General features: G+C 38.9%; 1 protein-coding gene across 2 annotated transcripts in view; it reads left to right on the top strand.

Annotated features, from left to right (window-relative positions):
• RAB3GAP1 (RAB3 GTPase activating protein catalytic subunit 1) overlaps positions 1-18566 on the top strand; it is a 111451-nt gene that overhangs the window by 58978 nt on the left and 33907 nt on the right. For both annotated transcript variants that reach the window (XM_044304794.1, XM_044304793.1), the window contains exons 13-17: positions 569-738; positions 12714-12809; positions 14204-14376; positions 15330-15384; positions 15467-15826. In XM_044304794.1, coding sequence (XP_044160729.1) covers positions 569-738; positions 12714-12809; positions 14204-14376; positions 15330-15384; positions 15467-15826 — 854 coding nt within the window. The remainder of the gene's footprint in view (positions 1-568; positions 739-12713; positions 12810-14203; positions 14377-15329; positions 15385-15466; positions 15827-18566) is intronic.

Here is an 18566-nt window from a genome sequence, read left to right as displayed (position 1 = left end):
GATCCATTACTACATTTCTAGTAGCTATAACTGAACAACATAGAGTCAAGATGCTCCAGGAGTGTTCAAGCTTGGGGAATGCAAGTAGGTAGGATGTCAGGAGAGGTGACAGGTCCACTTTAAACATTACTATCTGCCTGCCACCACCACTAGGGGAGCTTAGAAGCTTACTTGATATGCATTGAAGTCAATGATTAAATAGTATGCAGTGAGCTCCCCCTAGTGGTGGTTGCAGGAAGTCAGATAGTTATTTATAACTATGCAGGGATCTTAAGCACTCTATCTGGTGATGATCTTTTGTCCTACACAGTGCACCCGCTCTACTTGGATTTTCTAACCAGACTCCCCTTCTGATAAATCTACATTTGCATATTTGGACCCCTGATCCCTGGTAAAATTTTAGCTAGTAGGATAAAAAAAATGTATTTTTTTTTATTAGCAAGATGTAGGGGATTGCAGTGAGGCAGAATGATCCAGTTGCTAAGCAGCATCTCACAGATCTTTCTAAATTAATACTTCTATGCAGCCAGGCTCGGCATACAATGTCCTTTGTGCTCTTTCTTTATAGACGCAGCTGATATTAGCCAGGCTCTGTCAAAGCTCACCGAGCCGGCACCAGTCCCCATACACAAGCTGTCTGTCACCGGCATGGTGAGCAGCGCCAGGAAGAAGATGCGCAAGCACCGAGGGGCAGATGAGACCCCACTCAGCAGCGACGTCCTGAACGCCATTTTATTTGTAGGTTCCACACTGAACTTTTACATCTTTTATTTTTAGACGTGTTTTTTTCTCTCCACTATTCATGATATGACCCTAATTTAACAAATTCATCTTCGCAGCTAATACACGTGTTAATTAGGAGGTGCTGCAGTGTTGCTTGAGTGTGAATTAATCATATCTGTTGTTTACCTTGTTAACGGTTCTGCCTCCTGAATATATCGGCGATGTTATAACGCTGGAAACGTTTCTCTGCTCCTGAAATCTGGCAAGTGCGTAATAGGGTTATTTATACCCTGTGCATATCTGTCACAATAATCAGCCAGAAGGAAAAGAGCGAGCTAGCTATCTGTCTATCTATCTATCTATCTCATATCTATCTCATATCTATCATCTATCTATCTATCTATCTATCTCATATCTATCTCATATCTATCTATCTATCTCATATCTATCTATCTATCTATCTCATATCTATCTATCTATCTATCTATCTATCTATCTATCTCATATCTATCTCATATCTATCATCTATCTATCTATCTCATATCTATCTATCTCATATCTATCTATTATCTATCTCATATCTATCTATTATCTATCTCATATCTATCTATCTATCTATCTCATATCTATCTCATATCTATCTATCATCTATCTATCTATCTATCTATCTATCTATCTATCTATCTATCTATCTATCTCATATCTATCTATCTCATATCTATCTATCTCATATCTATCTATCTCATATCTATCTATCTATCTCATATCTATCTATCTATCTCATATCTATCTATCTATCTCATATCTATCTATCTATCTATCTATCTATCTATCTATCTATCTATCTCATATCTATCTTATATCTGTCACAATAATCAGCCAGAAGGAAAAGAGCGAGCTAGCTATCTATCTCATATCTATCTATCTATCTCATATCTATCTATCTATCTATCTCATATCTATCTATCTATCTATCTCATATCTATCTATCTATCTCATATCTATCTATCTATCTCATATCTATCTATCTATCTCATATCTATCATCTATCTATCTCATATCTATCTATCTATCTATCTATCTCATATCTATCTATCTATCTCATATCTATCATCTATCTATCTCATATCTATCTATCTCATATCTATCTATCTATCTATCTATCTCATATCTATCTATCTCATATCTATCTATCTATCTATCTATCTATCTATCTCATATCTATCTATCTATCTCATATCTATCTATCTATCTATCTATCTCATATCTATCATCTATCTATCTCATATCTATCTATCTATCTCATATCTATCTATCCATCTATCTCATATCTATCTATCTCATATCTATCTATCTCATATCTATCTATCTCATATCTATCTATCTATCTCATATCTATCTATCTATCTCATATCTATCTATCTCATATCTATCTATCTATCTATCTATCTCATATCTATCTATCTATCTATCTATCTCATATCTATCTATCTATCTATCTATCTATCTATCTATCTATCTATCTATCTCATATCTATCTATCTATCTCATATCTATCTATCTATCTATCTCATATCTATCTATCTATCTATCTCATATCTATCTATCAAATCAAATCAAATCAAATCAAATCAGCTTTATTGGCAGGACTAAATACATTTTAGCATTGCCAAAGCATGTGGTAAATAATTGGGTAGGGTTGGGGGTGGGGACAGGTCCAGGGTGGGGGTATAGGAGTCCATAGTATATCAGGCTCCTCTCAGTCCATGGCAGGCAGTAATATATTGTGCTGCTATGGCCGCTGTGTTCTCCTCTTCCCCCAGCAGTATGGGGAGTCTCTCTTCCTCCTCCATGGAGGTGAAGTCTGGGCAGAGATCAGACAGTCTCCTGAAGTGAGTCTCTCTCACTGCTGAGTATTTGGGGCACCGCAGCAGGAAATGAGCCTCATCCTCCACGGCCTCCTGGTCGCACTGCTGGCACAGTCTGCTCTCCCTGGGCATGTACCTCTGTCGATGACGCCCGGATTCAATGAGCAGGCTGTGGGCGCTTAGTCTGTACCGGCTCAGGATCTGTCTGTCTTTTGGATTGGGGAGTTTCTCCAGATATGGGGCCAGTTTGTACTCCCTCTGCAGGCTCTGGTATACTGTCAGCTTCTGGGATGTTCTTATGTCGTTTTTCCAGACGCTAATATACTCCTCTTTGAACTTGTGTATCGTCCTCTGGATTCCGCCCTTTGTCAGGCTATATTGGTTGGTGGATTGGGCAGGCTGGGTTTGGGTGACTTGTTGCGGGGTGCTTTGTTTTTCTGGGGCTTCTTGGTGTAGCAAGGCTTTGTGATGGTAGGAGCTGGGACTGCTGCTATGTAGATGGGCTCTGAATGATAGCGCCCTCTTCTGTACAGCAAAGTAGAGTGGGAATCTGCCCAGTTCTGCTCGACAGGCTCTGTTTGAGGTGCCCCTGTGGACCTGGAGAAAGTGTTTGCAGAGTTCTAGGTGGAATAGTTCTGTTGGCCCAGAGTCCCACTTTGCCCGGTCTGGGTATGTGTCTGGGCCCCAGACTTCGCTGCCATACAGGAGGATTGGGGCGATGATGGTGTCAAGGATTTTAAGCCAGACGGTCACTGGTGCTTTAAGGTGATACAGACGCCTTCTGATGGCATAGAAGGTTTTGCTCGCCTTGTCTTTCAGTGTTTCCATGGCTTTCTTAAAATTCCCTGATTGGCTGATTTCTAGGCCCAGGTAGGTGTAGCTGTCTGTTTCTGAAATTGGACAGTTGTTTAGCAGGAAGAGAGGACGCCCGGCTGCTTTTCGATTTCTTTTCTGGAACACCATGATGTTGGTTTTCTTTGGATTGATGGGCAGTGCCCATGTGTTACTGAACTTCTCCAGGATTTTCAGGTTATCTTGGAGACCTTTCTCAGTTGGCGATAGTAGCAGAAGATCATCTGCATAAAGGAGAAATTTCACCTCAGTGTCATGGAGGGTGAGACCAGGTGCTGAGGAGGACTCCAGAGCCGCCGCCAGCTCATTGATGTAGATGTTAAACAGGGTTGGACTGAGGCTGCAGCCCTGTCTGACTCCTCGGCTCTGCTGGAAATAAGCCGTTCTCCTCCCATTTACCTTCACGCTGCATCTGTTCTCAGTGTAGGAGCTTCTGATGACATCATATGTTTTTCCTCCTATTCCGCTTTCAAGAAGTTTCAGGAATAGGCCCGGATGCCACACTGAGTCAAAGGCCTTCTTAAAGTCCACAAAGCAGGCATAGATCTTTCCCTGCTTTGTATTGTGGACATGGCTCTTGATGAGGCTCTGCAGGGTGTAGATGTGGTCCGTGGTGCGGTGGTTTGGTATGAAGCCTGCTTGGCTTCTGCTGAGGATGTTGTGCTGGGTGAGGAAGCTGAGGATCCTCTTATTCAGGATACTGCTGAGGAGTTTTCCCAGGTTGCTGCTGACACATATCCCTCTATAGTTGGCTGGGTCATACTTGTCTCCGCCCTTGTGTATGGGGGTGATGATGCCCTGGTTCCAGCTCTGGGGGAAGTAGCCGGCACTCAGCACAACATTGTAGAGTTTTACTAATGCGACCTGGATACCTGGCGGGCTGTATCTATCTCATATCTATCTATCTATCTATCTATCTATCTATCTCATATCTATCTATCTCATATCTATCTATCTCATATCTATCTATCTCATATCTATCTATCTATCTATCTATCTATCTATCTATCTCATATCTATCTATCTCATATCTATCTATCTCATATCTATCTATCTCATATCTATCTATCTATCTATCTATCTATCTATCTCATATCAAATCAAATCAAATCAAATCAAATCTATCTATCTATCTATCTATCTCATATCTATCTATCTATCTATCTATCTATCTATCTCATATCTATCTATCTCATATCTATCTATCTCATATCTATCTATCTCATATCTATCTATCTCATATCTATCTATCTCATATCTATCTATCTCATATCTATCTATCTATCTATCTATCTCATATCTATCATCTATCTATCTCATATCTATCTATCTATCTCATATCTATCTATCTCATATCTATCTATCTATCTATCTCATATCTATCTATCTCATATCTATCTATCTATCTATCTATCTCATATCTATCTATATATCTATCTCATATCTATCTATATATCTATCTCATATCTATCTATATATCTATCTCATATCTATCTATATATCTATCTCATATCTATCTATATATCTATCTCATATCTATCTATCTATCTATCTATCTCATATCTATCTATCTATCTATCTATCTATCTCATATCTATCTATATATCTATCTCATATCTATCTATCTCATATCTATCTATCTCATATCTATCTATCTATCTATCTCATATCTATCTATCTATCTATCTATCTATATATCTATCTCATATCTATCTATCTATCTCATATCTATCTATCTATCTATCTCATATCTATCTATCTATCTCATATCTATCTATCTATCTCATATCTATCTATCTATCTCATATCTATCTATCTCATATCTATCTATATATCTATCTCATATCTATCTATATATCTATCTCATATCTATCTATATATCTATCTCATATCTATCTATCTATCTATCTATCTATCTATCTCATATCTATCTATCTCATATCTATCTATCTATCTATCTATCTCATATCTATCTATCTATCTCATATCTATCTATCTATCTCATATCTATCTATCTATCTATCTCTCTCATATCTATCTATATATCTATCTCATATCTATCTATCTTCTCATATCTATCTATCTATCTATCTATCTATCTCATATCTATCTATCTATCTATCTCATATCTATCTATCTATCTATCTATCTATCTCATATCTATCTATCTATCTATCTATCTATCTATCTATATATCTATCTCATATCTATCTATCTATATATCTATCTATATATCTATCTCATATCTATCTATCTATCTATCTATCTCATATCTATCTATATATCTATCTCATATCTATCTATCTATCTATCTATCTATCTATCTATATATCTATCTCATATCTATCTATCTCATATCTATCTATCTCATATCTATCTATCTCATATCTATCTATCTCATATCTATCTATCTCATATCTATCTACAGTCATGTGAAAAAATTAGGACACCCTTTGAAAGCATGTGGTTTTTTGTAACATTTTTAATAAAAGGTTATTTCATCTCCGTTTCAACAATACAGAGAGATTAAAGTAATCCGACTAAACAAAGAAAACTGAAGAAAAGTCTTTTTCAAGATCTTCTGTAAATGTCATTCTACAAAAATGCCTATTCTAACTGAGGAAAAAGATAGGACACCCTTGCCCCTAATAGCGAGTGTTACCTCCTTTGGCTGAAATAACTGCAGTGAGACGGTTCTTGTAGCCATCTACCAGTCTTCGACATCGGTCTGAGGAAATTTTACCCCACTCCTCAATGCAGAACTTTTTCAGCTGTGAGATGTTTGAGGGGTTTCTTGCACGTACAGCCCTTTTCAAGTCACCCCACAGCATCTCAATGGGATTCAAATCTGGACTTTGACTTGGCCATTCCAGGACTCTCCATTTCTTCTTTTTCAGCCAATCTTTGGTTGATTTACTAGTATGTTTTGGGTCATTGTCATGTTGCATGGTCCAGTTCCGCTTCAGCTTTAATTTTCTAACTGATGGTCTCACATGTTCTTCAAGCACCTTCTGATACACAGTAGAATTCATCGTGGATTCTATGATGGTGAGCTGACCAGGTCCTGCTGCAGCAAAGCAGCCCCAAACCATGACACTTCCACCTCCATGCTTCACAGTTGGTATGAGGTTCTTTTCTTGGAATGCTGTGTTTGGTTTACGCCAAACATGTCCTCTGCTGTTGTGTCCAAATAATTCAATTTTGGACTCATCTGTCCAAAGAACATTATTCCAGAAGTCCTGGTCTTTGTCAACTTTATCTCTGGCAAATGTCAGTCTGGCCTCGATGTTTCTCTTGGAAAGCAAAGGTTTCCTCCTTGCACACCTCCCATGCAAGTTAAACTTGTACAGTCTCTTTCTGATTGTAGAGGCATGTACTTCTACATCAACAGTAGCCAGAGCCTGCTGTAGTTCTCGAGATGACACTTTAGGGTTTTTGGAGACCTCTTTTAGCATCTTGCGGTCTGCTCTTGGGGTGAACTTGCTGGGGCGACCAGTCCTGGGCATGTTGGCAGTTGTTTTGAAAGCCCTCCACTTGTAGACTATCTTCCGGACAGTGGAATGGCTGATTTCAAAATCTTTTGAGATCTTTTTAAATCCCTTCCCAGACTCATAGGCTGCTACAATCTTTTTTCTGAAGTCCTCTGACAGCTCTTTTGCTCTCACCATGGTGCTCACTCTCACTTCAACAGTCAGGAGCACACCAAACTAAATGTCTGAGGTTTAAATAGGGCAAGCCTCATTCAACATGCAGAGTAACGATCTACTAATTATGTGCACCTGGTGTGATATACCTGTGTGAGATCTGAGCCAATTTAAGAGGGAATACATGTGAGGGTGTCCTATCTTTTTCCTCAGTTAGAATAGGCATTTTTGTAGAATGACATTTACAGAAGATCTTGAAAAGACTTTTCTTCAGTTTTCTTTGTTTAGTTGGATTACTTTAATCTCTCTGTATTGTTGAAACGGAGATGAAATAACCTTTTATTAAAAATGTTACAAAAAACCACATGCTTTCAAAGGGTGTCCTAATTTTTTCACATGACTGTATCTATCTATCTATCTATCTATCTATCTATCTATCTCATATCTATCTATCTATCTCATATCTATCTATCTATCTATCTATCTATCTATCTCATATCTATCATCTATCTATCTCATATCTATCTATATATCTATCTCATATCTATCTATATATCTATCTCATATCTATCTATCTATCTATCTATCTATATATCTATCTCATATCTATCTATCTCATATCTATCTATCTCATATCTATCTATCTCATATCTATCTATCTATCTATCTATCTATCTATCTCATATCTATCTATCTCATATCTATCTATCTATCTATCTCATATCTATCTATCTATCTATCTATCTATCTCATATCTATCTATCTCATATCTATCTATCTCATATCTATCTATCTCATATCTATCTATCTATCTCATATCTATCTATCTCATATCTATCTATCTCATATCTATCTATCTCATATCTATCTATCTATCTCATATCTATCTATCTATCTCATATCTATCTATCTATCTCATATCTATCTATCTCATATCTATCTATCTCATATCTATCTATCTCATATCTATCTATCTATCTATCTATCTATCTATCTATCTATCTATCTATCTATCTATCTATCTCTATCTATCTATCTATCTATCTCATATCTATCTATCTATCTATCTCATATCTATCATCTATCTATCTCATATCTATCTATCTACTCCTATCTATCTATCTATCTATCTATCTATCTATCTATCTATCTATCTCATATCAAATCAAATCAAATCAAATCAGCTTTATTGGCAGGACTAAATACATTTTAGCATTGCCAAAGCAAGTGGTAAATAATTGGGTAGGGTTGGGGGTTGGGGGTGGGGACAGGTCCAGGGTGGGGGTATAGGAGTCCATAGTATATCAGGCTCCTCTCAGTCCATGGCAGGCAGTAATATATTGTGCTGCTATGGCCGTTGTGTTCTCCTCTTCCCCCAGCAGTACATATCTATCTATCTATCTATCTATCTATCTATCTATCTATCTCATATCTATCTATCTCATATCTATCTATCTCATATCTATCTATCTCATATCTCTATCTCATATCTATCTATCTATCTATCTATCTATCTATCTATCTCATATCTATCTATCTATCTATCTCATATCTATCTATCTATCTCATATCTATCTATCTATCTATCTATCTATCTATCTATCTATCTATCTCATATCTATCTATCTCATATCTATCTATCTCATATCTATCTATCTCATATCTATCTATCTATCTATCTATCTCATATCTATCTATCTCATATCTATCTATCTCATATCTATCTATCTCATATCTATCTATCTATCTCATATCTATCTATCTCATATCTATCTATCTCATATCTATCTATCTCATATCTATCTATCTATCTCATATCTATCTATCTATCTCATATCTATCTATCTATCTCATATCTATCTATCTATCTCATATCTATCTATCTATCTATCATCTATCTATCTCATATCTATCTTATATCTGTCTATCTATCTATCTATCTATCTATCTATCTTATATCTGTCTATCTATCTATCTATCTCATATCTATCTATCTCATATCTATCTATCTCATATCTATCTATCTATCTCATATCTATCTATCTCATATCTATCTATCTCATATCTATCTATCTATCTCATATCTATCTATCTATCTCATATCTATCTATCTCATATCTATCTATCTCATATCTATCTATCTCATATCTATCTATCTATCTCATATCTATCTATCTATCTCATATCTATCTATCTATCTCATATCTATCTATCTATCTCATATCTATCTATCTATCTATCATCTATCTATCTCATATCTATCTTATATCTGTCTATCTATCTATCTATCTATCTATCTATCTTATATCTGTCTATCTATCTATCTATCTCATATCTATCTATCTCATATCTATCTATCTCATATCTATCTATCTATCTCATATCTATCTATCTCATATCTATCTATCTCATATCTATCTATCTATCTCATATCTATCTATCTATCTCATATCTATCTATCTATCTCATATCTATCTATCTATCATCTATCTATCTCATATCTATCTTATATCTGTCTATCTATCTATCTATCTATCTATCTATCTATCTTATATCTGTCTATCTATCTATCTATCTATCTATCTATCTATCTATCTATCTATCTATCTATCTCATATCTATCTATCTCATATCTATCTATCTCATATCTATCTATCTCATATCTATCTATCTCATATCTATCTATCTATCTATCTATCTATCTATCTATCTCATATCTATCTATCTATCTATCTCATATCTATCTATCTATCTCATATCTATCTATCTATCTATCTATCTATCTATCTATCTATCTCATATCTATCTATCTCATATCTATCTATCTCATATCTATCTATCTCATATCTATCTATCTATCTATCTATCTCATATCTATCTATCTCATATCTATCTATCTCATATCTATCTATCTCATATCTATCTATCTATCTCATATCTATCTATCTCATATCTATCTATCTCATATCTATCTATCTCATATCTATCTATCTATCTCATATCTATCTATCTATCTCATATCTATCTATCTATCTCATATATCTATCTCATATCTATCTATCTATCTATCATCTATCTATCTCATATCTATCTTATATCTGTCTATCTAGCTATCTATCTATCTATCTATCTTATATCTGTCTATCTATCTATCTATCTCATATCTATCTATCTCATATCTATCTATCTCATATCTATCTATCTATCTCATATCTATCTATCTCATATCTATCTATCTCATATCTATCTATCTATCTCATATCTATCTATCTATCTCATATCTATCTATCTATCTCATATCTATCTATCTATCATCTATCTATCTCATATCTATCTTATATCTGTCTATCTATCTATCTATCTATCTATCTATCTTATATCTGTCTATCTATCTATCTATCTATCTATCTATCTATCTCATATCTATCTATCTCATATCTATCTATCTCATATCTATCTATCTCATATCTATCTATCTATCTATCTATCTCATATCTATCTATCTCATATCTATCTATCTCATATCTATCTATCTATCTATCTCATATCTATCTATCTCATATCTATCTATCTCATATCTATCTATCTCATATCTATCTATCTATCTCATATCTATCTATCTATCTCATATCTATCTATCTATCTCATATCTATCTATCTATCTCATATCTATCTATCTATCTATCATCTATCTATCTCATATCTATCTTATATCTGTCTATCTATCTATCTATCTATCTATCTTATATCTGTCTATCTATCTATCTATCTCATATCTATCTATCTCATATCTATCTATCTCATATCTATCTATCTATCTCATATCTATCTATCTCATATCTATCTATCTATCTCATATCTATCTATCTCATATCTATCTATCTCATATCTATCTATCTCATATCTATCTATCTCATATCTGTCTGTATTTCTACCTTCTATCTATCTGTCTATCTATATCTATCTATTCCTCTACCGGGCTGCCTATCGATGTATTATCCTTCCACCCATCCATGTTATATCTCTCTGTTTAGATCTTTTAAATTAATTTCTGCATATTATTAGTGTATTTATAGATAGATCATATTGTGGCTATAATTGAAACAAAAAAATATTCAAAATTTTTCAAACCAGAGCTTTTGTAATTGCATGTAATAAAAAATTTAGTATAGCTCCTGAGTTATGGGTCATTCAGACGACCGTATGTGTTTTGCAGTCCACAAACTGCGGCTCCGCAAAACACGGATACCGGTGCATTTTGCAGACCGCACATGGCAAGCTTTATGATAGACATGACTATTCCTGTCCGCAATTGTGGACAAGACTAGGACATGCTGTATCTTTTTTGTGAGGCCACAAAACGTTAGTACGGATGTCGACAGCACGTGGTGTGCTGTACGCATCTTTTTGTGGCCCCATTAAAATGTATAAGACCCGCAATTTTGCTAAATTGATGCGAACAGATGTAGATGCATAAATACAGTTGTCTGACTGAGGCCTTATTCACTGAAATCTATCTGTATAGCGCCATCTGCTGTTTGCCCTTTTTCTAAATTGTCTGTTTTGCTCACTGAGATGGAAGCACATGCTTAGTTCCATCCTTCACCTGCCACCAGTTGCAGCAGAAAGGACACCCCCCAGCTGTGATATAGAAAGAGCTGCAGCAGAAAGGACACCCCCCCAGCTGTGATATAGAGAGACCTGCAGCAGAAAGGACACCCCCCAGCTGGGATATAGAGAAAGTGGCAGCAGAAAAGACCCGCCCCCTTAGCGGCAGCAGAAAAGAACCCCCCTCCTTAGCGGCAGCAGAAAAGAACCCCCCTCTTTAGCGGCAGCAGAAAAGAACCCCCCTCCTTAGCGGCAGCAGAAAAGAACCCCCCTCCTTAGCGGCAGCAGAAAAGAACCCCCCTCCTTAGCGGCAGCAGAAAAGAACCCCCCTCCTTAGCGGCAGCAGAAAAGAACCCCCCTCCTTAGCGGCAGCAGAAAAGAACCCCCCTCCTTAGCGGCAGCAGAAAAGACACGCCCCTCCTTAGCGGCAGCAGAAAAGACACGCCCCCTGAGCTGTCAGCTTGAAATAAATCTAGCAGAGCAATGAATAGGGAGATCTCTGGATCCATGTGAGGTCCAGGGCTGGTTCTATCTTTGTTAGAAAGAGACTATCATGTCCTAGATTATGTATGATTTCCATTTTTATTTGCATTGCTCATGGAATAATGTGTACGGGACAGCCTGTCTGTCCCCCAGTATCTGCATTCAGAGGAAACATGTTAGAGGCATGGCGGATTTCATTCCTGGGAAGATAAATGGCACCAGACGTATCTTTCAGTTCTGTTCTTCACTATTAAATCGCTAGTGGCGGGTGGTCCAGACCCATGAAAATCTGCGAGCTTCAGACTGGGCACATACCACTATATGTCCGGGTCTTGAAGACTTGCACCGCACTTAATTATTACAGTTCTTTCTCTGTTTCCAAAAATCTAAGAAGCTTGTCGACCTGACACCGGTATCATGTAGCCGTATAAACGGACTGGTGCTGCCTGTCTTCCTTGCATCGCGTCCTATTATCATCATAGGGGCAGACATGGAGGCAGTTAACACACTTGTGACCAGTTGAGTCTTTTTGCAGTTCCTGTTTCCAGATGCGAAATCCCTGGATGGAGCGGAGTCAAGGACCGGCAGCAATAATGGTGATACAGCAGCCCAGCCAGAGAGCGAGGACTATGTAAGTTGTTCTGTAGAGAAATGACGTCCTGCAGATATTCCCATATGCAGAAGGTTCACAACCATAAGAGAGAGACTTCTAATTTACTGACAGCGCCACTCTTCTCCATGGGTTGTCGCCGCGTTTCAATGAATGGAGTGATTCTGATTAAAAAAAAGGCACGTTTTATTAATCCATAAAAATACAGTAACTTTGTACGTACTTTACTTATTTTGTACTAATCCTGAGTATAGCTTTCTTCCTATACGGCGTCGGGCCAGGAGCTCATGAATATCAAGACTCCCGAGCACATGCATTACATTGAGCAGACCTCATTGCTCAGCTCGTGCTGGAGCCGCGCAGTACAGATTTTCGCAAAAAAAGAAAAAAACTGGGACACTTCAAATGAGTGCCCCAGCGTATTAATTATGGTCTCTGCCCCCAGCTTACATAGCCCTCAGATTAAACTGCTGACAGAACCCCTTTAAAGGGGTTGTGCAAGAATAGGAGCTGTGCTTACCCCCCCTTGGCCGGACCTGTAAAGGGAAGCTTACTCACCTGCTTCCTGGCGCTGGCTCCCTCGCTGTAAACATCCAGTCTGACACCGACTGCAGCCACGGAGGTGACCCGATCCCCTTGCATCATGCGACCATTTGTCATGCCATAAGAGCTGCTGGTTAACGGCACGGACAGTGATTGGCTGCAGGCAGTGTCATACTGGATGTTTACAGCGAGGGAGCCCAGCGGAGCTTCGCAGGCCGAGAGGAGAAGGGGGGGGGGGGGCTAGCGTCGGGAAACAGGTAAGTAAGCTTCCTTTGGCAAATCCCGCCCCCCAAGATCTTGCACAATCCCTTTAAGAAACAACAAAAATGGCATTTAGAAAATATGGCAAGTTGATGAAAATGGCAAAAGCAGAATGACAAATGTGGCGCCTCACCAGATATGTAATTTCCGGTTCCTTACCTTACTTTACACCAGTAAACTGCTTTACTAAATTTGGGCATTTTTATGACACCCTTCACGTCCCACGTTTCAAAGCTGCTGAGGAAGGGCCAAAAAGTTTCTAAAAACCGCACAGTTTGGAGCATCCCACCTACAGCCCTTTTTTGTAGCATTTTTTTTTTAGCAATATGTTGATGCAAACTCCTATTCCCAATATGTCCTTCAAACTATTTGGAGCACTACTATACATCTATGTTATTTTGCACTACATAAATTTGATGGATATCTTCCTTCTGTCACTTTAAATGAGATGCTGATTTTATTTTGCCGGAGCTTGGTTCTGAAATTTTGAATATTCCGTGCCATCTGTCCTTGGCTATTAAACGAACTCATTTGTAATGCAACAATGCTCAAATTATTGTAAAGTGCTTAAATTATGTATGCCTGGTGTAATCGTCTCTCTCTGTGCGCAGAACCTGTACAGCCAGCTCAAGTCCGCGCCATCCGACAGCCTGACATACAAGCTGGCGCTGTGCCTCTGTATGGTCAACTTCTACCACGGAGGGGTGCGAGGGGTGGCGCACCTGTGGCAAGAGTTCGTGCTGGAGATGCGCTATCGGTGGGAGAACAATTATCTCGTCCCCGGGTGTGTATATTAAATAGCATCTGACGTAAGGTTCTCTGTAGATGTGAATATTCACAGCACAGCAGGGTCTTCTAGCTGATGTATATGTAACAGGCCCTAAAGAAGTAGCTGCTAATAGCACTCACACATAGTCTTGCAAATAATTCTGAAGGTTCCCAGTACTAGAGATATGTAAAATAGTAATTATGGAGGACGGCAATAGTGTGAGCATCATCCCAGCCTTAAAGGGGTTGTGTCATGTAGAGAAAGCTAATGCAAATCACTTACTAATGTATTGTTATTATCCATATTGCCTCCTTTGCGGGCTGGATTTATTTTTCCATCACATTGTACACTGCTTGTTTCCATGGTTGCGACCACCATGCAATCCAGCAGCCGTGGCCATGCTTGCACACTATAGAAAAAAAGCACCAGCCTATGCGTGCTCCTACAGTCCCGGCCACCAGAGAGGTCGGCACTTTTTCCTATAATGTGCAAGCACGGCCACGGCTGCTGGATTACAGGGTGGTCATAACCATGGAAACAAGCCGTGTAGAATGTGATGGAAAAATGAATCCATGATCATAACAGAATCAGACTACACAGGGTTTGTTGTCTGTTACCATGGAGATTCATGGATCTGCTTAGTAGCTACAGACCCAAAACAGGAGTTCATTTTTAATTAAGACCTATTGCAAAGTTACTTCAGTTTTCATTTCAGATACATTGGGAATATATCAAATAATTGGTTACATCGGTGGAGATAGGCTTTAAGCAGCTTTAGACTGAAGAAACAGCTGGGTTTTGGGCAAGTTACTGTACATTAGTAAGTGGTTCACCACTTTTTATTAAAGTTTATGTACTGGAACTTCGGCAACCCCAATAATTTACTTCCTGGATTAAATGTAGAGTATGTAAGTATTATGAATAGGGCCACGTGTGTAGATTTTAATGCGACTTTCCATATTCTCTAGATTAAGCAGTGGCCCCCCAGATCTGAAGTGCTGCTTACTCCACCAGAAGCTCCAGGTTCGTGTTTTCCATTTCCCATGTATTCAGCCCTTGGCTGAGTCTATGAGATAACGTGTAAATCTGCCTTTCTGACCTTCAGATGCTGAACTGCTGCATTGAGAGGAAGAAGGCGAGAGATAACGGCAAAAAGGGGAACACCTCCGACTCCTCCGATTCAGCCCTCAATAGACCGGCAAGTAATTCAATGAACTCTGCTGCAGACCTGGAGAAAAATAAGTACGAGGTGGGCAAGTCCTGGGACTCCTGGAGTGACAGCGAGGATGAGTTTTTCGAGTGTCACAGTGACACGGAGGAATTGAAGGAAAGCGGGCAAGAAGCGGCAAAGAAGTCGACCAAAGAAGAGGTGAAGGAGATGCTGAAACCCGACGGTCGCTTACACCAGTCTGGAAACCTGACCTTATTGCACATTGAAGAGCCGCTGTATGTTCCCATCACACAGGTAAAACCTGAACCCCTTGTTTATTATATTGCAGGATCCACTGTTCATGCCTGAATGCTGGGGGTCTGACTGCTGGGACCCCCAGCAGATCAAGAGAGCGGGGATCCGCAAGTGCCGTGAGTGAGTAAAGCGCTCGTGCACATACGTGACTACCTTTCTATTCTTTTCTATGGTACTGATAGAGATGGCCGAGCGCTGTATTCAACAGTCCCCTAGAAGTGAACAGAGTGGTGTCCGCATGTGCACCACCACCCTGTTCACACAGGACTTGTGGACCCCCATTCTCATGATTGGTATAAGTCCCAGTGGTTGGCTCTTCAGAGATCATGCAGTTATCACCTATCCTGTGGATTGATTGGTAGCAAAAGTTGTTAACGTGTTAACCCCTTTAAAAGAAGGAATTATCTACTTGGGACAAAATCTTTAAAGGGGGTTTTCCTTTACCCAGCAGGCCAGTCAGAATCCCGGTCACCCAATTCTTCTCTTCTGAAAATGTAGCTACCTCCGACCTCACATTCTTTACCAGGGTTCCAGCCTGGGCTTGATCCGAGGTCACTTTGGCTGTGGGCAAGGCCAGAGCTATTCCTCTCCCTGGCGCATGCACAAATTCTGAATTAACCTCATCTGTACATGCGCCAGAGAGAGAAAAGCTGTAGTTCTGGACCGGTCCACAGTGGAAGTGACATCTTTTTGTTCCATAGCCCAGGCCAGATACCTAGTAAAAGACATGAAGTCAACAGAAGCTGGATTTTCAGAAGAGGAACGTTACGTAACCGGGTTCCTGAGAGGCCGATCCACACAACTTTGGAACAGTAAGTATTTTACAAGCTTTCTCCTGGACATGTTTTCTGTGTAATTGAAGTGTAACTGTAATTTTTATTTTATTTGCTAGTTTATTAGAGCTAGGCATGTATACCTGAGTTAGTCTGTCATTGATTGCCAAAAGATCTGTAATTACCTTCTAATAACAGCTTTCATTAATGTCTCCTGTCCCTTTCCACTGCTCCCTTAAAAGACCGTTGCTAGGGATTGTCTGTCTTCCTTTCAATGTAAACAGAAGACAGAGGGGAGGTCCTTCACACTGCATGCCGGTGTAACGTTATACTTCCCTACCTCGTCACTTCTGGTCAAACCGGACATGACGTGAGGAGGTGTGCCGCGCAGGCGCACAACGACGGGTTAGGGAAATTTCACAGCAGAGTGCGCATGCGCCGGGAGCCTCGCCGGCGGTTAGGGTAAATAAAAATTATGGGCCAGTGCGCAGGCGCTGTGATCGGATGGTCCTGGAAAACCTCTTTAAAGGAAATCTGTAGCTACTCCCACCTCAGATATTTGACTGCTGAGGGTGGAGATCTGCCCATGTCCCCTCTGGTCTGCAGTGGACCCATTATATTCAGGTTTGGGGGGGGGGTCAGTCATTGGGACAGTAATTTGCTGGAGTCGCCCTTTAACGTTTTGCATTGAAGAGCATTTTGCACCTTGGAGCTATTAAATAATAGATTGCAAAAGACTCAGTCTCTTAACGAACCTCGCTATTAATCCCCGTCTTCTTCTGTGTGCAGAGAGGATAGGATTCTAGTGAAATTTCAGATCTCAAAATCCATTATTCTTTTTGAATGACAGAAGACCTTGTTACTAATTATTAAAGAAGCCGATTTTTTGAATGTACCTATTGAAGCTGGGTGTCTGTGTGCGCTGCATAAAACCTCCGCTCTATCTGCGAGCTTCTTCCATTATGTCACTGCAAGCACGACGAAGCTGCGGCTTCTCTTCCTGGGATGTGACATTACAGATCCTATTGTGATGGGTGCATTGTGTATTAAATACAGTCGTCTCACACTTAACAGACAATGGGAAACTTTCTCGAGGAGTCGACGCCCACTTAGAGACGCCTCGATAGACAGACACTGAGAAAACTCATATTTATGTGTTGTGTAAAGACCTCTATAGAAATAATTGTAAATCTGTTGGAAATAAAACAGGAAAAGGGGTTGTTTTCAGAGAATACAATGTTTAAAGGGGAATATTTCCAAGGACGAGAAAATCTATAATTATCTTTATGCTTCTGGTCACCTTATGATAATGATACTTAATGGAATCATTTTTTAGAGCATAAAAAATGAATCTACATAACAGTTGAGTCATTATGTACATATATTACATTACTTATCCTGAATTATACTCCAGAGCTGCACTCACTATTCTGCTGGTGGAGTCACTGTGTACATACATTACATTACTTATCCTGTACTGATCCTGAGTTACATCCTGTATTATACTCCAGAGCTGCACTCACTATTCTGCTGGTGGAGTCACTGTGTACATACATTACATTACTTATCCTGTACTGATCCTGAGTTACATTCTGTATTATACTCCAGAGCTGCACTCACTATTCTGCTGGTGCAGTCACTGTGTACATACATTACTTATCCTGTACTGATCCTGAGTTGCATCCTGTATTATACTCCAGAGCTGCACTCACTATTCTGCTGGTGCAGTCACTGTGTACATACATTACATTACTTATCCTGTACTGATCCTGAGTTACATCCTGTATTATACTCCAGAGCTGCACTCACTATTCTGCTGGTGCAGTCACTGTGTACATACATTACTTATCCTGTACTGATCCTGAGTTGCATCTGTATTATACTCCAGAGCTGCACTCACTATTCTGCTGGTGCAGTCACTGTGTACATACATTACTTATCCTGTACTGATCCTGAGTTACTTCCTG

The sequence above is a fragment of the Bufo gargarizans genome, chromosome 8, assembly GCF_014858855.1.
Source record: "Bufo gargarizans isolate SCDJY-AF-19 chromosome 8, ASM1485885v1, whole genome shotgun sequence".
Lineage (NCBI taxonomy): Eukaryota > Metazoa > Chordata > Amphibia > Anura > Bufonidae > Bufo > Bufo gargarizans.
The sequence above is the reverse complement of the archived record's forward strand: the minus strand, read 5'-3'. Positions and strand labels throughout refer to the sequence as shown.